Here is a 25,249-nt window from a genome sequence, read left to right as displayed (position 1 = left end):
GAGTCAGCTTGCAGCCGCCCGGCCCACCACAAGGAGTCGCTAGAGCACGATGAAACAAGGACATCCAAACCCTCCCCTAGCCCGGAGGACGCTGGGCCACCCGGTCACAGCAGGCTGTGACACAGTTTTTTAGAGGCTTTATTAAGGATCCGCCCCTTCCCCCCCCAATTTTCTCAAATTACATACACAAATCTAACTGCCTGTAGCTTAGGCCCTGAAGCAAGGATATGCATATTATTGGTACCATTGGAAAGGAAACACTTTGAGGTTTGTGGAAATGTGAAAGGAATGTAGGAGAATATAACACATTAGATCTGGTAAAAGATAATACAAAGAAAAAAAATCAACCATATTGTATTTTTTTGTACCATCATCTTTGAAATGCAAGAGAAAGGTGATAATGTACTATTCCAGCCGGGTGCAGTCTATATTTTGGCCACTAGATGGCAGCAGTTATATATTAATCCAATCCAATGAACCATCATATTTCTGTTCAAAATTTTGTATCAAGACTGCCCAAATGTGCCTAATTTGTTTATTAATAACTTTTCATGTTCAAAATTATGCACTCTCCTCAAACAGTAGCATGGTATTATTTCACTGTAATAACTACTGTAAATTGGACAGTGCAGTTAGACTAACAAGAATTTAAGCTTTCTGCCAATATTAGATATGTCTATGTCCTGGGAAATGTTCTTGTTACTTACAAACTCATGCTAATTGCATTAGCCTATGTTAGCTCAACCGTCTTGTGGAAGGGACAACAATCCCAAATAAGTTTTTATGATTATATATTTTTACATTGATGTAAACTGATATGTGACACATATTAATGCCAAAATAACATGCAAAACAGGTGGGGCTCTGCTCCTGAATGACATTTCACCACATGATATAGACAAAGGGACTTATTCACCCACTGAAGACAGAACCTCACCCAGAGAGCTGTGCATGTCAATGTGTTAGACAGCCAAATCCTTAGATTAGGGCAAAAAGAAATACAAATGCCATTCTAGTTCTGGTTAGACAGCTGAAGTTGTACTCTACACACAACTGATTTAGATTTGTTTGGTAAAGTGGAGGCATACTGTCTTTATAAGCACATCAATATGAGATCTACAGCAAAAAAATATTTTGTCTTTGTAACCCAACTAAAATAAATGGTTGATGTATCAACACTCAAGGTGGGCGACGTTTGTGCCATGTCCACATGTAGTTTACACCTGTAGGGATATTAGTTCTGGGATTTGTCTCCCGGGAAAGATCTATCAGCGGACTTGAGACGAGACACAATGAGCCAGCTATAGAATATTATGTTGTAGAACAGCTGAGCTGACTGAAGACTGAGGTCATTCAACTCACAGTAGTTTAAATCGTTTCCACTCACAGTGGCCAGTTTATTAGGTACATCCCATTCACGAGAATAGATTGCTCCTACAGTCAGTGAGTCACGTGGCTGTGGCTTGCTATATATATATATATATATATATTATTTTTTTACCTTTATTTAACTAGGCAAGTCAGTTAAGAACAAATTCTTATTTTCAATGACGGCCTGGGAACAGTGGGTTAACTGCCTGTTCAGGGGCAGAACGACAGATTTGACATTCAGTTACTGTTCGATTTAACGTTAGAATGGGAAAAACGAGTGACCTAAGCAACTTTGAGCGTCGGGATTCATTATCTAAGAAACGGCCGGCCCTCCTGGGCTTTTAATGCATAATGATTTCTCGAGTTTACCGCGAATGGTGCGACAAACAAAAAACATCCAATCAGCGGCAGTCCTGAGGGCGAAAACAGCTTGTTGATGAGAGAGGTGGAAGGAGAATGGCAAGAATCGTGCACAACTCGTCGATCCTTGTCATGAATGGGTTATTGCAGCAGACGACCACACCAGGTTCCACTCCTATCAGCTAAAATTAACAAGAAGCTGCTGCTACAGTGGGCATGCGATCACAAACACTGGACAATTGAGGAGTGGAAAAACATTGCTTGGTCCGTCGAATCACAGTTCCTGTTGCTTCATGCTGATGGCAGAGTCAGGATTTGGTGTAAGCCCATGGTCCCATCCTGCCTGGTGTCAACAGTACAGGCTGATGGCCGTGGTGTACTGGTGTGGGGAATGTTTTCCTGTCACATGTTAGACCCTTTAATACCAATTGAGCAAAGATTGAACGCCACAGTATATTTGAACATTGTTGCTGACCAAATCCAATAGAGCATCTTTGGGATAAGATGGAACGAGCTGTTCACAGCACGAATGTACCTCTGTCCAATCTGCAGCAACTGTGTGATGCCATCGTGTCAGCAAGGACCAACACCCCTGTGGAACGTTTCTGTCACCTTGTAGAATCCATGCTCATAAAAAATTCTGGCTTTTCTGGAGGCAAAGGGGGTCCAACCCAGTACTATACTGAATAAAAATATAAATGCAACATGCAACAATTTAGAGTTCATATAAGGAAATCAGTCCATTGAAATGAATTAATTAGGCCTTAGTCTATGGGTTTCACATGACTGGGCGGGGTGCAGCCATGGGTGGGCGCCAATCAGACAGAAATACTCCTGTGTAATGATCATGCTGTTTAATCAGCTTCTTGATATGCCACATCTGTCAGGTGGCTGGATTATCTTGGCAAAGGAGAAATGCTCACTAATAGGGATGTAAGCAAATTTATGCACAACATTTTGAGAGAAATAAGCTTTTTGTGTGTATGGAACATTTCTGGGATCTTTTATTTCAGCTCATGAAACATGGGATCAACACTTTACATGTTGCGCTTATATTTACATTACGTGTAAATTTACAGTACGTGATGAAACGTTGAAACTAAGTTGCAAGCTACTTTCGTAGCAAGGTGCTGTAGAATGAGTTACTTATGAAACACATTCCAGGCTCTTGCTATCTTGCTATAACTGATTTGGCAGAGAAATATCAGCTAGATATGATAGCCAGCTGCAGCTATCAACAAGCTATGCTAGCTAGGTCAGGCTTTAGCCTACACATAGAACTAAATTAGCTGACCATCTTGAGATGGTGTGTCAGTCAGGAGGGGAGAAGTCCTCAACTTCAAATCTTTGTTCTATCCATAGCAACGCTAGCATAGCTTACCTCGCTGTACTCACTACTGCACTTGTTTGTTGTAATTGAATGGCAAAGACCCACATCAAACCCCACACCCAAGACGACTCTTGTTTGCCTTCAGTCATAGGCTGCTAGTATTTCATAATGATTATTGAGGAGATGAGAAGGAGGACGTTGGTAGAATGGGTGGATTTTTTTGTGTATGTCATCCAGGACACAGACAGACTTACAGACAACATAAAGCTCAACTACGCCCCTCTCTCTCCCTCTTACAGAACAGCTCGAATGACGGTGGTGGTGGGCAAAAGAAGAACAGTGTGAGACACAAGCTGGTCTCTCTCACACTGAAGAGGAAGTCCAAGATCACTGAGGAGGTTTGTGTCTCATTATAGCTTTCATAATAATAATAGTAAAAAAACATCATAATGATAGTATATGGCAGTTAGCATTACCGTGCTCTTACCAACTGAGCCACACAATCCCAAAAATAGTGGGTTGGATCAACATTCTTGTTGCTGCTTATAGATATTCCCATGTTAATATTTGACAGATTATATGGGTACTCTGATTTGTTATGGGGGTGTTCAGCATCTGTGGGTACCCCTGTAATCCAAATCCCCCCCGTTGCCAACTCAGCATTTACCAATACCAATGTTCCCTGTTGGCACCGCCTCCTCTTCTCCCCTATAGGTGACCCGGCGTTTGATGGACGGTGATTACAGCCTACAGGGAAACAGCATGTTGGAGGACCGGCCCACCTCCAACCTGGAGAAGCTGCACTTCATCATCGGCAACGGCATCCTAAGGCCCGTCCTCAGGTGACCTACGACCCTTTGACTTATTCTACCAATTACTCTGCATTCTTAATCTGTTCTTTCCATGCCTCCCCTCCTTCATTGATGATCTGAGCTTCCACCATAGTGATTGGATGTTTGTCACCACCTTAAGTGCAACCTCGACAAAATGGAGCTGCTCTTCTTCCCGGGGAAGGCCTGCCCGCTCTGAGACCTTTCCATCACAGTTGATAACTCCACGGTGCCCCTTGGCGTGACCCTGGACAACACCCTGTCGTTCTCTTCATACATCAAAGCAGATAGTCGCTTCTGCAGGTTCATCCGCTACAACATCCGTAAAGTACGACCTTTCCTCACACAGGAAGCGGCCAGGTCCTAATCCATGCACTTGTCATCTCCCATCTAGACTAATGCAACTCTCTGTTGACTCCCCGCTTGTGCCATAAAACCGCTGCAACTTATCCAGAATGCCGCATCCCACCTGTTCAACCCATGTCACCTGGCTCCTCCCCACACTCCATTGGCTTCGATTCGAAGCTCGCATCATCTTCAAGACCCTGGTGCTTGCCTACGGACCAACAAGAGAACTGCCCCTCCCTACCTTCAGGCTATGCTCAAACCCTACACCCCAACCCGAACACTCCGTTCTGCTACCTCTGGTCGCTTGGCCCTCCCACCGCTACAGGAAGGCAGCTCCCACTCAGCCCAGTCAAAGCTCTTCTCTGTTCTGGTACCCCAATATTCAGGACAGCGGAGTCCCTGCCCATCTTCCGAAAATGTCTGAAACACTACCTCTTTAAAGAGTACACTATCTTAAATAACTCCCACTGAGTTTTTTGCTAGTATCACAGACTTAGCTGATAAATACTTTGTTGAGGGAAAATGTACTACAATTGTAATATGTTATTGTCTCAACTAGCTACAGTATTTTAAGATGAATGCACCAATTGTTAGTCGCTCTGGATAAGAGCATCTGTTAAATTACGTAAATGTAATTGTTTGCACCTGTCACGAAGAAATTATTAAGTAATATATTGGACGTGTATTCTAGGTGGTATGCTAGTTTGAATATGGGGAGCCCTAACCATCACTGTTATTGGCTGGCTGTTGTGTCTATTACCAGGGATGAGATCTACTGTCAGATCTGTAAGCAGCTGACCCAGAACCCATCTAAGAGTAGCCATGCACGTGGCTGGATCCTGCTCTCTCTCTGCGCTGGCTGCTTCGCTCCCTCTGAGAAGTTTGTCAAAGTAAGACCCTCGTCTTACGACGATAACACACACACAGCGTATATACACATGTATGCATATATGGGTGCGAACACACACACACACACACACGTCTCGTTTGTCTTGGTCTACTCCTGATGAATTGAAAGTGGATCCACTGAATGTGCCCCAGGATGTCTCATTGGTCTTTAACCCCTGAGACCCCCCCCCCTTCTCCCTCCATCAGTATTTGCGTACGTTCATGATCAGTGGTCCGCCAGGCTACGCTCCATACTGCGAGGAGAGGTTGAGGAGGACCTTTGTGAACTGCACCAGGACCCAGCCACCATCTTGGCTCGAGCTGCAGGTACGCACAGGTCTAAGATCAGTGAATCATGGGGGAAGTTCTGAACCATATTATTAGGTGGAAAATGCTACATTGAGATCAGTGTCCAATTGTCATACTAAAAGTAAAGATACCTTAATATAAAATTACTCAAGTAAAAGTGAACGTTAGCCAGTAAAATACTACTTGAGTAAAAAAGTATTTGGTTTTCAAAAGTAAATGTTATTGCTAAAATATACTTAGGTATCCAAAGTAGAAGTATAAATCTTTTCAAATACCTTATATTAAGCAAACCAGACGGCACGATGTTCTTGTTTTTAAAATGTATGGATAGCCAGGAGCACACTCCAACATTCAGACATCATTTACAAACAAAGCATTTGTGTTTATTGAGTCCGCCAGATCAGATGCAGTAAGGATGACCAGGGATTTTCTCTTTAAGTGCTTGAATTAGACCATTTTCCTGTCCTGCTAAGCATTCAAAATGTAATGAGTACTTTTGGGTGTCAGGGAAAATGTATGGAGTAGAAAGTACATTGTTTGCTTTAGGAATGTAGTGGAGTAAAAGTAATCAAAAATATAAATAGTAAAGTACAGATACCCCCCTAAAATACTTAATTAGTACGTGTTACGGCTTTCTTCCGTTGAAGGAGAGTACTACACACCAAATCTACCACACCAAAATGCAGCGTGGTTAGTTCGATACATGTTTAATGGATAAAAATACGAACAAAAGTAAAAGTGAAAACCTAATACAGCCTGTCTGGTGAATACAAACACACTGAGACAGGAACAATCACCCACAAACGCACAGTGAAACCCAGGCTACCTAAATATGGTTCCCAATCAGAGACAACGAGAATCACCTGACTCTGATTGAGAACCTCAGGCAGCCATAGACTATGCTAGACACCCCTACTCAGCCACAATCCCAATACCTACTAAAACCCCCAATACCACAACACAACACAAAATAACCCCATGTCACACCCTGGCCTGACCAAATAAATATATAAACACAAAATACTAAGACCAGGGCGTGACAGTACGTTCAAGTATTTTTACTTAAGTACTTTACACCACTGCAAATATATTGCCACCCTTGCAATTAAATGATTTCCTATTTCTAAAAAAATGTGTTGAAATTTAAATTCAACTTTTGGTCACCACACCTTGTTATGGGATTTTCTGAATTGCAGAACCAATACAATTTTGTTACCTAAGTATAGAATTTTAATTGAGAAAATAAAGACAAATGGCAAAGATTAAATTATTTGCACCCCGGAGCTAGGACTTGGTTGCACAGCCTTTGGCGAAGTGTGCTGCTGACAAACACCGACTTTTCAGCAGCAAACTGCTCTAATTCTTCAATGTTTGAGGGGTGCCCTCCGCCAACTGCTGTGCTCAGATCTCTCCATAGGTTTTTAGATATGATTCAGATCTGGACTCTTCGCTGGCCATTCAAGAACAGTTCAGCATCGCTTCTTGAACCATTCCTGGGTGCTTTTTGATGTGCTGCTGGAAGACACACAACATTCAATGGAGACCCAGTTTTTGGATGCTGGGTTGAACATTCGACACCTGATAATCTTCTGATTTCACGATGCCTTGCACGTGTTCAAGTCCCCCAGTACCAGAGGCAGCAAATCAATCTCACAGCATTCTCAAACCTCCCACGTCTTTGATTGTAGGGAGGGTGTTATTATCATTCGGTTTGCTGCTGAAGAGTGGGACAAATTGTCAGTAGTAACGTGCAGCAAGCTTATTGATGGCTACAAGAAGCATTTGTTGGTAGTTATATTTGCCAAATGCGGTGCAACTAAGTACTAGCTCCGGGGTGAAAATCAACTTGTCTATGCCGTTTGTCTTTATTTTCTACATGAAAATTGTAAACTTAAGTTAACAAATATATAATTGGTTCTGCAATGTTGAAAAGTGACGCAGCGTTTTAAGGCACTGCGTCTCAGTGCTGGAGCCGTCACTACAGACACCCTACATCCAGGCTGTATCACAACCGGCTGTGATTGGGAGTCCCATAGGGCGGCACATAATTGGCTCAGCGTCGTCTGGGTTTGGCCGGTGTAGGCCATCATTGTAAATAACAATTTGTTCTTAACTGACTTGCCTAGTTAAAAAAAGGTTACATTCAATAAAACATCATATCAATTTAAACCAAATTATGTAAAAATGTAGAATTATTTAAGAAAAGTGCAAGGGTGCCCATATTTTTACAATCTGGTTTTAGACATTCAAGCGTAGCCTGGAGTTATTTTTTAATCAAAAATACTCACCACCCCCCAGGCCACTAAGTCGAAGAAACCCATCATGCTGCCAGTGACCTTCATGGATGGCACCACTAAGACCCTGCTGACTGACTCAGCCACCACAGCCAATGAGCTGTGTAATTCCCTGGCCGACAAGATCAGCCTCCAAGACCGCTTCGGTTTCTCCCTCTTCATCGCCCTGTTTGACAAGGTACTGGACTGGACCTCACTCGCTTCATCTGAGCGAGAGACTTGTGTAGATGTGCACACACACACGCATGTATACAAGCAGGGACACACTCACTCTTGCTTACTCAATAACTCACTCAAGCTTACGGTCTCACAAACTTGTTTGAGATGCTATCGAGTCCACGTTTATTAACAATGTTGAATGTCCATTCTTCCCCCTCTCCCCCCAGGTATCCTCATTGGGCAGCGGCAGCGACCATGTGATGGATGCCGTGTCGCAGTGCGAGCAGTATGCCAAGGAGCAGGGTGCCCAGGAGAGGAATGCTCCCTGGCGCCTTTTCTTCAGGAAGGAGATCTTCACGCCCTGGCACAATCCTGGCGACGACAGTGTGGCCACCAACCTCATCTACCAGCAGACTGTCCGGGGAGTCAAGTTCGGCGAGTACCGCTGCGAGAGGGTGAGTGGGGAATGAGGGCAGAGGGATGAAGGCATGTATGATGAGGGAGGTTAGAGGTGAGAGATTTGGGGAATTGCTCTTTGATTGTCTTTTCCACTCTTCCTTGCTCTTTTACAGGTTGATGAATGATGTGAGATGGCGTTTTTATGTTGAATTTAGTTCATGCTGATGTTCATTGAACAAAAATGTCTAAACATGTAAAGTGTTGGTCCCATGTTTCATGAGCTGAAATAAAAGATCCCAGAAATGTTCCATATGAACAAAAAAATATATGTTTCCCTTAATTCTGTGTACAAATTTGTTTTCATCCCTGTTAGTAAGCATTTCTCATTTGCCAAGATAATCGATCCACCTGAGGTGTGGCATATCAAGAAGCTGATTTAAACATAATCATAATCATAAGCATAATCATTAAACAGGTGCACCTTGTGCTGGGGACAATAAAAGGCCATACTCAAATGTGCAGTTTTGTAACACAACACACTACCACAGATGTCTCAAGTTTTCAGGGAGTGTGGCATACTGACTGCAGGAATGTCCAACAGAGCTGTTGCCAGAGAATGTAATATTAATTGCTCTGCCATAAATCACCTCCAACAACCTTTTAGAGAATTTGGCAGTACGTCCAACTGGTCACACATCCGCAGACCATGTATAACCACGCCAGCCCAGGACCTCGACATCTGGCTTCTTCACCTGCGGGATCGTCTGAGACCAGCCATCCGGACAGCTGATGAAACTGTGGGCTTGCACAACCAAAGGATTTCTGCACAAACTGTCAGAAACCGTCTGACAGTGCTCGTCATCCTCACCAGGGTCTTGACCTGACTGCAGTTCGGCGTCGTAACCGACTTCAGTGGGCAAATGCTCACCTTCGATGACCACTGGAATGCTGGAGAAGTGTGCTCTTCACGGATGAATTCCGGTTTCATCTGTACCAGGCCGATGGCAGACAGCGTGTATGCCGTCGTGTGGGCAAGCGGTTTGCTGATGTCAACGTTGTGAACACAGTGCCCCATGGTAGCGGTGGGGTTATGGTATGGGCAGGCATAAGCTACAGACAATAAACACAATTGCATGTAATTGATGGCAATTTGAATGCACAAGATCCTGAGGCCCATTGTCGTGCCATTCATCTTCCGCCATCACCTCATATTTCAGCATGATATTGCACGGCCCCATGTCGCAAAGGTTTGTACACAACTCCGGGAAACTGAAAATGTCCCAGTTCTTCCATGGCCTGCATACTCACCAGACAGGTCACCCATTGAGCATGTTTGGGATGTGTACGACAGCGTGTTCCAGTTCCTGCCAATATTCAGCAACTTCGCACAGTGGGACAACATTCCACAGGCCACAATCAACAGCCTGATCAACTATGTGAAGGACATGTGTCTTGCTGCATGAGGCAAATGGTGGTCACACCACATTCTGACTGGTTTTCTGATCCACGCTCCTACTTTCTTTTTTTTTAAGGTGTCTGTGACCAACATATACATTTCTGTATTCCCAGTCATGTGAAATCCACAGATTAGGGCCTAATGAATTTATTTTAATTGACTAATTTCCTTATATGAACTGCATCTTTGAAATTGTGCATGTTATCTTTTTATTTTTGTTCAGTGTATATGTGAATGCACATTCATGCCTGATGTTTTTTTTGTCAAATATGAAAGTGTTGAAGCTTCCCCTTATCTCTCACTCCATCTATCCGCTCTCAATCTCCCTCTCTCTTGCTCAGGACGAGGATCTGGCGGAGCTGGCGTCTCAGCAGTACTACGTAGAATATGGCTCAGAGATCCTCCAAGAGCGCCTCCTCAACCTCATCCCCTCCTACATCCCTGACCGTGAAATCAGCTCAGCCAAGACCACTGACAAGTGGGCCCAGCTAGTTGTCTCTTCCCACAAAAAGGTAGGTGTCCCCCAAGGATCAGTCTCCGTGCTCTTCACTTTCTGTCCCCAAATCTGTTTCTCATGCTCTTACAACAGGATTTGTCCTTTGAACTATTTGTCACTATAATCAGGGATGTCGTAGGTAAACACATGTAAGCACTTTTTCCACTGCTTATGCTTTAGTGAATAGCGTTTAAGCGTCTACTACGCCAAATTATTGTTTTCTGAATTAGCATTTGTTAATCGTCGCCATCATATCAATCAGCGTTCAGTGTTTATCCACCTTTGTTTTTACCACTACAACTTGACTATATTGTCCTATGAACAGTACATATGTTCACACACCCAGTTTTCAAACAGTCTCTCTAACCCCTCCTCTGCCTCAGGGAGTTTACACCCAGAAGAGGTTGGACACTCAGAAGGTGAAAGAGGACGTGGTTGACTTTGCTCGTTTCAAGTGGCCTTTACTCTTCTCACGCTTCTACGAGGCCTTCAAGTTTTCAGGTAAGTCTACTGTTGATATTTATGGGAGTTTTGGCCAATTTAATACAAGGGATGTAACACTAATGATATTTCTGAGAAAGACCTGTATCGTATCCATGATATCATGACTAAACGTAGGTTGAAATTACCTCTAAGTAAACTTTGAACCCCTCAGGTCCCAGCCTGCCTAAGAATGATGTCATTGTAGCAGTGAACTGGACCGGGGTCTACTTTGTGGATGAGCAGGAGCAGGTCCTTTTGGAACTCTCTTTCCCAGAGATCACTGCTGTGTCCAGTAGCAGGTATTGCTGCTACTATTCCTGTCTCTCAATAGACTGTAGTCATTATTCGTCAATGATAATTAGATATGTTTTCATTCAGTTGGTTGGGGGGAGGCGTAATGCAAATAGTCTGGGTAGCCATTTGACTAGATGTTCAGGAGACTTATGGCTTGGGGGTAGAAGCAGTTTAGAAGCTTCTTGGACCTAGACTTGTTGCTCCAGTACCGCTTGACGTGTGGTAGCAGAGAGAACAGTCTTTGACTAGGGTGGCTGGAGTCTTTGACCATTTTTAGGGCTTTCCTCTGACACCACCTGGTATAGAAGTCCTGGATGGCAGGAAGCTTGGCCCCAGTGATGTACTGGGCTGTTCGCACTACCCTCTGAGGTTCCTTACGGTCAAAGGCTTAGCAGTTGCCATACCAGGCAGTGATGCAACCAGTCAGGATGCTCTCGATGGTGCAGCTGTAGAACCTTTTGAGGATCTGAGGACCCATGCCAAATAAATTCAGTCTCCTGATGAGGAATAGGTTTTGTCGTGCCCGCTTCACGACTGTCATGGTGTGCTTGGACCATGTTAGATTGTTGGTGATGTAGACACCAAGGAACTTGAAGCTCTCAACCTGTTCCACTGCAGTCCCGTCAATGAGAATGGGGGCGTGCACGGTCCTCTTTTTCCTGTAGTCCACAATCATCTCCTTTGTCTTGATCACGTTGAGGGAGAGGTTGTTGACCTGGCACCACACGGCCAGGTCTCTGACCTCCTTCCTATAGGCTGTCTCGTTGTTGTCGGTGATCAGGCCTACCACTGTTGTGTCATTGGCAAATTTAATGATGCTGTTGGAGTCGTGCCTGGACGTGTAGTCATGAGTGAACAGGGAGTACAGAAGGGGGCTGAGCACACAACCCTGAGGGACCCTGTGTTGAGGATCAGGGTGGCGGATGTGTTGTTACCTACCCTTCCCGGTCAGGATTTCCAGGATCCAGTTGCAGAGGGAGGTGTTTAGTCCCAGGGTCCTTAGCTTATTGATGAGCTTTGAGGGCACTATGGTGTTGAACGCTGAGCTGTAGTCAATCAATATCATTCTCAAATAGGTGTTCCTTTTGTCCAGGTGGGAAAGTACAGTGTGGACTGCATTATCTTTGGATCTGTTGGGGCGGTATGCAAATGGGAGTGGGTCTAGGGTTTCTGGGATGATGGTGTTGATGTGAGCCCTGACCAGCCATTCAAAGTGCTTCATGGCTACAGACGTGAGTGCTACGGGTCGGTAGTCATTTAGGCAGGTTACCTTAGTGTTCTTGGGCAGAGGCACTATGGTGGTCTGCTTGAAACATGTTGCTATTACAGACTCAGACAGGGAGAGGTTAAAAATGTCAGTGAAAACACTTGCTAGTTGGTCAGCGCATGCTCGCAGTAAGGATTGTAATGATAAAAAATATGTATTTTTTGTAATATACAAAGCTTGTGATTTTATACAACAAACAAAAATATGGAAAAAAATTGTATTTTCACATGTTTAGACCCATATAAAATATAAGTACAACAATATTATAATCTGTATCATTGTTTTGATATTGTAAGAATAATTTCCCTTGACAGAGGGGGTAAGCTCCAGGGCCAGAGTTTCTCGCTGGCCACCATCAAAGGAGACGAGTACACGTTCACCTCAAACAATGCAGAGGACATCTGTGAGCTTATTGTGACCTTTTTGGAAGGTCTCAGGAAGAGGTCAAAGTTTGTGGTGGCGCTGCTGGACTGCCCCAACCCCTGTAAGTAACCTACTATCAAAGGAGACGTTATTTGCCTGTACGTTATTTACTTATTAGGTTTATTACCCAGGGGCAATGCACATTGATCAACATTGGAAAGACTTTTTAAGAACAGGTCATGATTTTCAAAGCAAACAAGGGAAAGTGGGGTAAATTACTGTGGTTTTGTTGGTGTTTTCTTGTACAGAGGCCTGTTTTTCAGCACCACCACACATGATGTTCCATCACAGGGAATAATGAAGTTATTTGAATGGAATTTCCATTGTATTGAATGTTGTGTTCCCTTAGCGGGCGGAGAGGACTCCACCTTCCTCAGTTTTTCCAAGGGCGACCTGATCCTATTGGACGAGCACTGTGGCGAGCAGGTCATGACCTCGGGGTGGGCTCACGGGGTCAACGACAGGACCAAGCAGCGGGGGGACTTTCCGGCCGACTGCGTCTACGTCCTTCCCACCGTCACCCGGCCGCAGTATGACATCGTGGTGAGTGACCTCATGACTAGGGTTGCAAAATTCCCTGTCATTTTCCAAATTTACAGGAACTTCTAGAAACTGTACTGATGGGTCTTTTTGGAAATCTATGGAAACTTGGGGGATTTATACCGCAATGTGACGTTATGGTGATTATGACCTCAGGAATTGCCAAGCTCCATACTGCCTTTACAGCTCCTATTCTGTAGTTTCTCTTTTGAAGTTTTTCTTTCTCTCTCTTTTCCTCTCTGCTCCCTTCCCTCTCCACCTCTCTCTTTCTCTTTCTTCTGCTCCCTCTCCTCTCCATCTCTCGTCCCTTTTTTCTCCATCTCACTCTTCCTCTCTCTCTTGCTCCCTTCCCTCTGCATCTCTCTCCCCCCTCTCTCTCTTTGCTAGGCTCTGGTAACTATGACTCCAGACCAGAGAAGAGAGTCCATCAACCTGTCCCAGACGGCCCTGGCTGAGAGTGAAGACAAGGTCAAGCCTTACACCCTAGAGGAGTTCTCCTACGACTACTTCAGGTAGCCACACTCACATGCACACTCACACGCACATGCACACTCACGCACACTCACTCACCTCTTACACACTCACTCTTCTCCTCCCCCCCTCTAGACCCCCTCCTAAGAGCACTCTGAGCAGGGTGATGATCACTAAGGGCCGGGGGAAGGAGCGTCTGTGGTGTTGCACCAGGGAGCCCCTCAAACAGCCTCTGCTGAAGAAGGTGCTGGCCCAGGAAGAGCTCTCCCAGGAGGCTCAACTGGCCTTCGTTGATATCCTTACTGCCTTGCAGCCATTGTGTATCGAAAACTTTTTTATACTTCATACCCAAATCATCTTAAAGTAACTTTATTGATCTACACAATCCATTTTAAATACATGTTTATTTTATTTTTATTTCACCTTTATTTAATCAGGTAGGCCAGTTGAGAACATTTTCTCATTTACAACTGTGACCTGGCCAAGATAAAGCAAAGATGTGTGACAAAAACAACAACACAGAGTTACACATAAACAAACGTACAGTCAATAACACAGTAGAGATATCTGTGTACTGTGTGTGCAAATGTAGAAGATTAGGGAGGTAAGGCAATAAATAGGCCATAGAGGCTAAATAATTACAATTTAGCATTAACGCTGGAATGATAGATGTGAGGATGATGATGTGCAAGTAGAGATACTGGGGTCCAAAAGAGCAAGAGGATAAACAACATTATGGGGATGAGGTAGTTGGGTGTGCTATTTACAGATTGGCTGTGTACAGAACAACTCTGGAGAGACCTTAAAATAGCTGTGAAGCATCACTCCCCATCCAACCTGACAGAGCTTGAGAGTATCTGCAGAGAAGAATGGGAGAAACTTCTCAAATACAGGTGTGCCAAGCTTGTAGCGTCATACCCAAGAAGACTTGATGCTGTAATCACCGCCAAAGGTGCTTCAACAAAGTACTGAGTAAAGGGTCTGAATACTTATGTACATATGATATTTCAGTTTTTTAATTATGAGCTATTGTGTGTAGATTGATGAGGAAAAAAACAATTGAATCCATTTTAAAATAAAGCTGTAACTTAACAAACTGATAAAAAAGTCAAGGTGTCTCAATACTTTCCGAAGGCACTGTACATTATGTAGTAATGCATCATGGTTTTATGTCTGTGTTTAGCGTGTGTAGCCTTGTGGTCAATGTTTTGTCATGGTCCTTGACCGCTCCCCTGCACCCCTGATGAAGTATATGGGTGACTACCCGTCCAAGCGAGCGCGTTCGGTCAACGAGCTGACCGACCAGATCTTTGAGGGAGCGCTGAAGGCAGAGCCACTCAAAGACGAGATCTACTGTCAGATCCTCAAACAGATCACAGAGAACCACATCAAGTATGTCTGACTGTGCAGTCTACACACACATGTACTTTCTCAGGGATGTTGTTGTCATATGGGGATTGACCATGGTGCGTATGTGGCTGTGGCATGTCTGCCTGCATGCATGTGTTTGTCTGCCTGCCTGTGTGTGTGTGTGGGCGGGTGTGTAGGTACAGTGAGGAGAAGGGCTGGGAGCTGCTGTGGCTTTGTACAGGTCTGTTCCCCCCCAGTAACATTCTGCTACCCCACGTCCAGAAGTTCCTCCAGGCTAAGAAGCACCATCACCTCGCCCCCGACTGCATGCAGAGACTCCAGAAGGCCTTACGGTATATCTTACCCGCTTGTAAAGTATATTTACTTTAAGTGTTTTGACATATACACACATTACAGGCTCAACCATTTTGGCAAAAGTATCATTTTATTTAATTGAGTTTCTCAGCTATGTAAACAGAGGAGAACAAGACTGATGTATTTACGCAAGGGACCAATCCTAATTTGAGATCCATGCAAGATTTACAAAAGCATTTGAGTTATGTGTGTGGATCTCAAGTAAGGATTCGGCTCTTAACTCGAGAGCCACTCAAGATCCATGCCATCTTACTCATATTCCTTCCTTTGTCTTTCTATTGTCTTCCTCTGGGTGAACTAACAGTCCAACTAATTGTAGCATGATGTACTACAGTACCCATACTGCTCTGTACCCATAATGCTCTCTCCTTACTAATACAGTAATGGATCCAGGAAGTACCCGCCTCACCTGGTGGAGGTGGAGGCCATCCAGCACAAGACCACCCAGATCTTTCACAAAGTGTTCTTCCCCGATAACACAGATGAGGTGAGAGGTCAACCTCATCAATGTTGTTGATTGTGAATGAAGCCCAAAATGTGAAGTCAACATTGAGACAATGTTGTGTGTTTGCTGGGTAACAGAGACAAATACAGCACACATGCTGACTTATTCTAACCTGGAACGTATTGTGTGGTCAATTTTATTGCAAATAGTGTAAATGTAGCTTTGTTTTTACAGGCTTTCAAGGTGGAGTCGAGCACCAAGGCCAAAGAGTTCTCTCTGAACATCTCAGGCAGACTGCTGCTCAAGTCTTCTGAGGGCTTCAGCCTGTTTGTCAAGATCACTGACAAGGTACACTACTAGTATATGACCGATATTACATCTGAAATCCACAGTGGTGAAACTGCCACGTCCTTTTGTGATATTACAGCCACAAAGAAACGACTTCAAACAAAGAATGCATCATTAGGACGTGTTTTTTAAAACTTTGTGGTCAGGTTGTATACTGGTTGTAAAATTATGTTTTTTAAACATGACGTATTTAACTGGTTGTAATCTGTTTATATGACCAGATAACAACCAACATATAACATATTTCCCTGACTTCTTGATGACTTCATGAAAAAAGACTTCTCCTGTTTGCAATCTGGTCATGTCTGGTTGTAATCTGATGTTTCCACAACTAGAAAACAACTTTATAACCAGAAAATTACGTCATTATGACCCATGCAAAAGTTTGCCCTCTGGATCAGTACAAGACTGTGTTCTTATAACATACAAAAATACACCCAAATAATATATATAATTTCATAATATTTATCCAAATTATATACAGTATATTACAGTATGAGTCACAGATCTTAATCATTCAAAACAGGGCTGTTTTGAAAGATTCTATACCTCTCTCTACCTCCACTAGGAGTTTACACCAATTTTATTTTTGTAAGATTTCACTACTGTCTGAATGTGAGGGTGATTCAAATTCTAGATAAACTGTATCAATATTTATGTTTGACCTTTAACCTTTGCTGGTTGTTTCCAGGTCATCAGTGTGCCTGAGGGGGATTTCTTCTTTGACTTTGTAAGGCATCTGACCGACTGGATCAAAAAAGCTAGACCCGCAAAGGACGGTAAAGACATGTCTTGACTGTAGAGGGCCCTAGATTCAGTAGAAAGGTAGCGTAGCCTAGTGGTTAGAGTGTTAGTGGTGAACTAGCAACCGAAAGGTTGCAAGTTCAAATCCCCTAGCTGACAAGGTACAAGTCTGTTGTTCTGCCCCTGAACAAGGCAGTTAACCCACTGTTCCTTGAAAATAAGAATTTGTTCTTAACTGACTTGCCCAGTTAAGTAAAGGTAAAAATGTTTTTTATCCATGATTAGATCTGTTCTTTATCACCTTTAAATCTCCAAGACAAAAATGTGCTTTATTCAATAACAACAAGATATTTGTGGTATTTTCTCAGAGAAACAACCATATTTAATCTTAGATCTGTGTCACTCTGATCAAAATATGAGTTCTCTAAAGCCTCAAAGAAGCTTCCTTTCAACTTTCCTGTAGGCATCTGACATTTGCTTGGTCCACAAGAAAGAAAGACAGAAAGTCAACCATCCTATTAATCCTAAGGATGAATTGATGATCCAACTTTCAGCACCCAGTGCGGCCTTCAGGGTTTAGCCACATAAACATTTCATCAAACATGGTGTGTCATGTCAACACGTTGTGGCAAGGGTTAATGCTCGGTGAAGGTTAAGCTTGGGTTTGGGAACTTTCTAGAAGAAAAAGAAACGCACACCTATTTAGGCGAGGTGCTGGCCAGCGGAGTAGAAAACCTGAAAATAAAGGAGAGCCACACACTCTAGGAGGTTCAAAAATGTAATATCCAACGTTTCGACAGTCAGGCTGTCTTCATTATACCCTGGTGAAGACAGCCTGGCTGTCGAAACGTTGGATATTACATTTTTGCATCTGAGCTCCTAGAGTGTGTGGCTCTCCTTTCTGGGTTTGGGAACTTGCCATCTATGTAGATGTATTAAAATGAGAAGTATGTCCTGAATCTCTCTCTCTCGTCCATCTGTAGGTATAGTGCCTTCACTGAGCTATCAGGTGTTCTTCATGAAGAAACTGTGGACCAATACCATGCCAGGGAAAGACTCCATGGCCGACTCCATCTTTCACTACTACCAGGTGTGTGTGTGTGTGTGTGTGTGTGTGTGTGTGTGTGTGTGTGTGTGTGTGTGTGTGTGTGTGTGCGCAGAGTCATTTAAATGGTCAAAATAAATAAATAATCTTTTAATGTGGCATGAACACAACCAGTCAGGATATTTTCATCTGATTGTCGAACAAATCACTTCAAAAAGTTGTTTATCCACTCCAAAATAATTCCAGCATCCAAACTTCATGTATACTCGTGCCATTTGATGAATGGAAATATACATCTGTTACAAAACACCAGAAAGTGTGCCTAATGACATTCAGTAATTGCCAATGATTAGGCCTAGATTAATTGATGGTCTTGCTGACAAATTGACCTTTTTTGAAAGATGAAAAGTCGGAACACTTGAAATGAGGCTGAAACTGTCCCAGGAAAAGTGGGATGGTCACCCTTCCACACACGGTCAACTTACTAGACTAGGCTATGTGTATTGCCATGAACTTCAAATAGGCCAGTGATGTAGGCCTAGTAGTCAAATAAAAAGGTGGGTAAACTCTGATTGGCGGTCACAGTAAAAAAAAGTAATGCTCCCATTTAATTTCAATGTATTAAAAAAAAAGTGGGTAAACAGCGTTTATTTGCATTTACTCTCCACTAGGCCTACACCACTGCCAATAGCATACCCTCTCAGCCAAGGTAGTTCTACACAATATGAACACATGCAGAACAGGTAGCCTACATTCAATATAATACATGACTTCAATCAAAATATGTTTTACTCCCTACAGTGGCTTGCGAAAGTATTCACCCCACTTGGCATTTTTTCTATTTTGTTGCCTTACAACCTGGAATTAAATTTTAAAAAATGGGGGGGGTGGGGGGTTGTATCATTTGTTTTCCACAACATGCCTACCACTTTGAAGATAAATACGACAAAAAAACTGAAAACTTGAGCGTGCATAACTATTCACCCCTCCCAAAGTCAATACTTTGTAGAACCACCTTTTGCAGCAATTACAGCTGGAAGCCTCTTGGGGTATGTCTCTATAAGCGTGGCACATCTAGCCACTGGGATTTAGCCCATTCTTCAAGGCAAAACTGCTCCAGCTCCTTCAAGTTGGATGGGTTCCGCTGGTGTACAGCAATCTTTAAGTCATGCCACAGATTCCCAATTGGATTGAGGTCTGGGCTTTCCAAGACATTTAAATGGCCATTCCAAGACATTTAAATGTTCCCCCTTAAACCGCTCAAGTGTTGCTTTAGCAGTATGCTTAGGATCGTTGTCCTGCTGGGAGGTGAACCTCCGTCCCAGTCTCAAATCTCTGGAAGACTGAAACAGGTTTCCCTCAAGAATTTCCCTGTATTTAGCACCATCCATCATTCCTTCAATTCTGTCCAGTTTCCCAGTTCCTGCCGATGTAATAACATCCCCACAGCATTATGCTGCCACCACCATGCTTCACTGTGGGGATGGTGTTCTCAGGATGATGAGAGGTGTTGGGTTTGCTCCAGACATAGCGTTTTCCTTGATGGCCAAATTTCTCAATTTTAGTCTCATCTGACCAGAGTACCTTCTTCCGTATGTTTGGGGAGTCTCCCACATGCCTTTTGGTGAACACCAAACGTGTTTGCTAATTTCTTTCTTTCAGCAATGGCTTTTTTCTGGTCACTCTTCCGTAAAGCCCAGCTCTGTGGAGTGTGTGGCTTAAAGTGGTCCTATGGACAGTTACTCCAATCTCCACTGTGGAGCTTTGCAGCTTCTTCAGTGTTATCAGTGGTCTCTTTGTTGCCTCTCTGGTTAATGCCCTCTTTGCTTGGTCCGTGAGTTTTGGTGGATGGCCCTCTCTTGGCAGGTTTGTTGTGGTGCCATATTCTTTCCATTTTTTTAATAATGTATTTAATGGTGCACTGTGGGATGTTTAAAGTTTCAGATATTTTTTTTATAACCCAATCCTGGTCTATACTTCTCCACAACTTTGTACCTGACCTCTTTGGAGAGCTCCTTGGTCTTCATGGTGTCGCTTGCTTGGTGATACCCCTTGCTTAGTGGTGTTGCAGACTCTGGGGACTTTCAGAACAGGTGTTTGTATATATATATACTGAGATCATGTGACAGATCATGTGACACTTAGATTGCACACAGGTGGACTTTATTTAACTAATTATGTGACTTCTGAAGGTAATTGGTTGCACCAGATCTTATTTAGGGGCTTCATAGCAAAGGTGGTGAATACATATACACGCACCACTTTTCCTTTTTACATTTTTTGAAACAAGTTATTTTTTAAATTTCACTTCACGAATTTTGACTATTTTGTGTATGTCCATTTACATGAAATCCAAATAAAAATAATTTTAAATTACAGGTTGTAATGCAACAAAATAGGAAAAACACCAAGGGGGATGATAATTTTGCAAGGCACTGTAGTTCATGAGTTGTCCATAATTCATGAATTAATGCTTGAAGTCTTCACAGATCATGTGACATAAAACACCTTTAAGTATCAAAAGTAAAATTCCTTCAACCAGACGGCATCATTTTTTAATGAATTTTTTATTTACGTATAACCACGGGCACAGTCCAACACTCAGACAGAATTTACATAAGAAGCTTTTGTGTTTAGTGAGTCTGCCAGATCAGAGTACAAATACCCCTAAAAAATGACTTAGTACTTTAAAATATGTTTACATAAGTACTTTACCCACAGTGCATGAGAGCATTATTGTGTGTGTGCTCATATGTGCTAGACTGTCTGCATATTTGTTTAAGTGTATTGACCCTACTCACTGCTCTCTCTTCAGGAGCTTCCCAAATATCTCCGTGGTTACCACAAGTGTTCCCGAGAAGAGGTTTTCCAGCTGGGAGCTCTGATCTACAGGGTGAAGTTCGAGGAAGACAAATCCCAGTTTCCCAACGTTCCCAAGATGCTGAAGGAGCTGATCCCTCAGGACCAGATTAGACACCTCTCGCCTGAGGTCTGGAAACGGGTGAGTTGTAAAATCAGAATTCTGATAGGACTAGTTTATCTGGACCGCATGACCTGACCGAGAAAAACTATATGAGTGCTGATCTAGGATCAGTTTTGCATTTTAGGTCATAAAGAATAAGAGGGGGACCCTGAATGTAGATCCCATTCTTTGTGAATACCCTTACCGCTTCTGGCAAACAGTTGTGGCAAATATTTGTCCAATTTGCCGCAAATATGCAGCAAGCTCAAATTTCCACATGCAAATTGGTTTTGTGGCAAACTATTACGGCAAATATGCGGTGACTTGTGAACTTCTGGCAAACAATTCTAGGAAACATTCTACTGATTATGGAAATTACATCAAGTTTTTGGTTACTTTATGTATTAAAAACATTTAAATGTTTTATCTACATAAACCAAATCACATAATTTTAAATTAACTTGCTTCTCACAGAGAAAACAAAACTCAACATACAACATTTTGAAAATACACTAAACAACATGTATTCAATTTCTTAACAGATAAAAATAAATCCAATACAACATGAAATCATCAGAATGCTAAATAAATAAATATTTTTAAATATTTGTATGTAGTTACGACATTTACATGAGAGAAATGTGAACACCATAGGGATGTTGACTCATCTCCACGATTTGGACTTCTAACCCGTTTTAAACATTGTGTGCCTGAGCCAGAGTGGTGTTTGTGAGGGTGGATCCCGAAGGGGTCCGGATCCAGTTCTTCTCACAAAAACGTCTGTAAAGTCTGAATGGTTTGAGCTCATCTATGAAAAGCTGAGAGACTCACGAACATGTAATGCTGTTTTGGTCTGTGACGCTCATAAGCCACACATGAGTAGATAGAAGGTAAGGAGTTCTTCTACATAGACAATCGCAGGAAATCCCAGGACATAGTGTCTATAATACTCTAATAAGCTCACATTGTTTCTGTCACAAACTACACGGTTGTCACTAACTAGTTGGATATTAATTTCACGCTGAGCAAACAATTTCTGTACTTACTTAATTCTTTTTTATCAGATGTTTGCTTGGTGAACATAATTTTTTTGTGTTCTGCTTTTAACCCTGGTTGTCCTGAAAAGAAAATGTTAAAACACTTAATTGTGAGGCAAAATATAAGGGCTGGACATGCAGATAAATGAAAGTAGTGAGAGAAAAAATCAAATTTTTGCTGGAGTCCACTAGTGGCAATAAGTATTATTATTGCGGCAGATTCACCACTAGTGGAAAACTTCTGGCACTATTTATAGCTCCCAGACGAGCTTAATACATTCTATGCTCGTTTGGAGGCAGACAATACCGAGCCATCGGGGAAGACTCTCGCTGCTCCGGACCAGGTGCTTTCACTCTCCGAGGCTGACGTGAGGAACTCTCAAAACAGTGAATAGTCATGAAGCTGCCAGCCCAGATGGCATTCCTGGCCTCGTCCTCAGAGTGTCTGCTGACCAGCTGGCAGGCGTCTTCTTGGACATCTTCAACCTGTCCCAGGCAGTAGTCCCCACCTGCTTCAAGGACACCACCATCGTCCCAGTGTCCAAGAAAAACAAGGTGACATACCAAAATTAATATCGCCCCGTCATCAAATGGTGCTTCGATAGGCTGGTCATGACCCACATCAAGGACAGCATGCCAGGCACACTGGACCCACTCCAATTTGCCTACTGCTCTAACACATCCACAGAAGATGCCATTTCCATCGCTATTCACACGGCCAATAACCCATCTGGACAAGAGGAACACTTATGTGAGAATGCTGTTCATTGACTACAGTTCAGCATTCAGCACTATTGTTCCCTCCAAGCTCGACACCTAGCTCAGAGCCCTGGTCTGGACACCACTCTCTGCAACTGGATCCTGGACTTACTGACGGGCAGAACACTGGCTGTGAGGATTGGCAACCACACCTCCACACTGACTCTTAACACAGGGACCCCCCAGGGGTATGTCCTCAGCCCTCTGCTGTACTCCCTGTTCCCCCACAACTGCATCAAATTTGCTGACAACACCATGGTTATAGGCCTGATAACCAACAATGACGAGTCAGCCTATACGGAGGAGGTAGGTGAACTTGCATTGTGGTGCCAGGATTGCAAGGCCCTCCAGCGGGTGGTGAAGATGTCCCAGTACATCACTGGGACCATGCTCCCACCCATCAGAACATCTACTCAAAACTGCGCATGAGGAAAGCCTGCAACATCATCAAGAAGCCTACACACACCGGTATCGGAGCATGAGGTCTGATACCAACAGGCTCTGAGACAGTTTCTATCTACAAGTCATCAAACTGCTGAGCACTGAACTGGACTGACCACCTGCTCTGATTCTCGTTAATTTAGCACACATGCATGCATCCACACACACACACACACACACACACACACACACACACACACACACACACACACACACACACACACATACACATATACATTCATGCTACACACACATCACAACTGCTGCTACCAGAATCGTATGATTGCTAAATACTGCACAATTTAAACACTTGCCCCACAATCCCCCCTTCCCCAAAACACGTTTAAATATTAGACTATAATTGTCCCTTTCGGTACTATACTTATGCTTAAAATGTTTATTCTATTCTACTGAGCCATTTACTTTATGTTCATATTCGTATCTTGTATTATTTCTTATTGTTGTTGCATTTGAAGGAACCTACAAGTAAGCATTTCGTTGGACGGTGTATATCATTTGTATCCCGTACATACGACTAATAAAACTTGAAACTTGATTTTGTTGCACACTATTTACTTGCGGGAAGTTCGCAGCAACAAATACATTTTTGTATCGGGACCATGGTTCTAGTCATTGTGCCATCAAAAATATATAAACAACATGCTAATTAAATTGTCTGAGCAAGGATTTTGTGCTAATTTAGCATAGGTACAGTAGTTTAGTGAACTACGCTTGCGTGAAGTGTAACCTTGCCCGAGACCTAAAGACTTGCTCTAGCTTCTCAAATAAATGCCTAAGCTTTAGGTCAGTGGGAGTGCATAAGAAACCAGGGTTTAAATCAGATTTGGTCGCAAACTCTGCTGCTGCTTGTTTTTCTGTCTCACAGTCTATAGTGGCGTTCTTCAACAAGCAGTCGGGGAAGACTCGAGAGGAGGCCAAGCTATCATTCCTCAAAGTCATCTTCAAGTGGCCTACATTTGGCTCGGCCTTCTTTGAAGTCAAGGTAAAGATGTATACAGGAATGCTGTATAGATTTCCGTATGAATTCAGGTTATTGTGCAGAACCGGGGCAGAATAATCTTTGTTTGTGGGGTTATTCTTTAGTGCATTTAATTGTACCTTTATTTTACTAGGCAAGTCAGTTAAGAACAAATTCTTATTTTCAATGACGGCCTAGGAACAGTGGGTTAACTGCCTGTTCAGGGGCAGAACTACAGATTTGTACCTTGTCAGCTCGGGGATTTGAACTTGCAACCTTCCGGTTACTAGTCCAACGCTCTAACCACTAGGCTACCCTGCCGCATTAGAGTTACCGTGTGCATTTGAGTGCTGTTTGTTACTTTAGGAGGTTTTTGTTCCAATGTTCAACTAACTTTTCTTGATCAATGGTCAGAAAACTCAACTCTATCTCAGGTCATGGACTATTGCTATTGACCTGCTCAGAGAGTTGCTGTGAATTCCTTGCTGCTTTCTTTTGATGTGTTGTTGTTTTCTTTATGTATTATCTTTGTCTGTGTATACAGTACATTTACCTATTGTCTGCCTCAATCACAGTATTTATTTATATGATTAAGAAAAAATAGTTCACAAACTCAAGTTGTTCGTTATAGATTTATAAGATACCACTTAACAGATGTTCTCCTATTCAACAGCAAACCACTGATCCAAACTTCCCAGAGACCCTCTTGATAGCAATAAACAAACATGGTGTCAGCCTGATCGACCCCAAGTCAAAGGTGTGTGTGTGTGTGTGCGTGTGTGTGTGTGTGTCATGGAAGTTGTGTGTGTGCTAAACGTGTATTTCTCCAATTCCCACCTGAACAGGACATCTTAATGACTCACGCGTTCACTAAGATCTCTAACTGGAGTAGTGGAAACACCTACTTCCACATCACCATCGGCAACATGGTCCGAGGCACCAAGCTGCTGTGTGAGACCTCACTGGTGAGCTACTGGACATTATGAAATTATTATGACATGAGATGTCAATGGCTCTCAGGCAGTGTTGGTATACAGTATTTAGGG

General features: G+C 43.0%; 1 protein-coding gene across 2 annotated transcripts in view; it reads left to right on the top strand.

Moving 5' to 3' along the window:
• Window positions 1–25,249, top strand: part of LOC109892904 (unconventional myosin-VIIa) — an 85,459-nt gene that overhangs the window by 54,638 nt on the left and 5,572 nt on the right. For both annotated transcript variants that reach the window (XM_020485770.2, XM_031826790.1), the window contains 23 exons: window positions 3,361–3,459; window positions 3,776–3,903; window positions 5,003–5,129; window positions 5,335–5,454; window positions 7,735–7,908; window positions 8,117–8,344; window positions 10,086–10,256; window positions 10,624–10,741; window positions 10,896–11,022; window positions 12,599–12,768; window positions 13,057–13,250; window positions 13,635–13,759; window positions 13,854–14,011; window positions 14,957–15,110; window positions 15,266–15,421; window positions 15,825–15,930; window positions 16,123–16,236; window positions 16,928–17,015; window positions 17,964–18,070; window positions 20,841–21,026; window positions 24,111–24,227; window positions 24,877–24,960; window positions 25,049–25,168. In XM_020485770.2, the coding sequence (XP_020341359.1) occupies window positions 3,361–3,459; window positions 3,776–3,903; window positions 5,003–5,129; window positions 5,335–5,454; window positions 7,735–7,908; window positions 8,117–8,344; window positions 10,086–10,256; window positions 10,624–10,741; window positions 10,896–11,022; window positions 12,599–12,768; window positions 13,057–13,250; window positions 13,635–13,759; window positions 13,854–14,011; window positions 14,957–15,110; window positions 15,266–15,421; window positions 15,825–15,930; window positions 16,123–16,236; window positions 16,928–17,015; window positions 17,964–18,070; window positions 20,841–21,026; window positions 24,111–24,227; window positions 24,877–24,960; window positions 25,049–25,168 (3,171 nt within the window). The remainder of the gene's footprint in view (window positions 1–3,360; window positions 3,460–3,775; window positions 3,904–5,002; window positions 5,130–5,334; window positions 5,455–7,734; window positions 7,909–8,116; window positions 8,345–10,085; window positions 10,257–10,623; window positions 10,742–10,895; window positions 11,023–12,598; window positions 12,769–13,056; window positions 13,251–13,634; window positions 13,760–13,853; window positions 14,012–14,956; window positions 15,111–15,265; window positions 15,422–15,824; window positions 15,931–16,122; window positions 16,237–16,927; window positions 17,016–17,963; window positions 18,071–20,840; window positions 21,027–24,110; window positions 24,228–24,876; window positions 24,961–25,048; window positions 25,169–25,249) is intronic.

The sequence above is a fragment of the Oncorhynchus kisutch genome, linkage group LG6, assembly GCF_002021735.2.
Source record: "Oncorhynchus kisutch isolate 150728-3 linkage group LG6, Okis_V2, whole genome shotgun sequence".
Classification (NCBI taxonomy): Eukaryota; Metazoa; Chordata; class Actinopteri; order Salmoniformes; family Salmonidae; genus Oncorhynchus; species Oncorhynchus kisutch.
The sequence above is the reverse complement of the archived record's forward strand: the minus strand, read 5'-3'. Positions and strand labels throughout refer to the sequence as shown.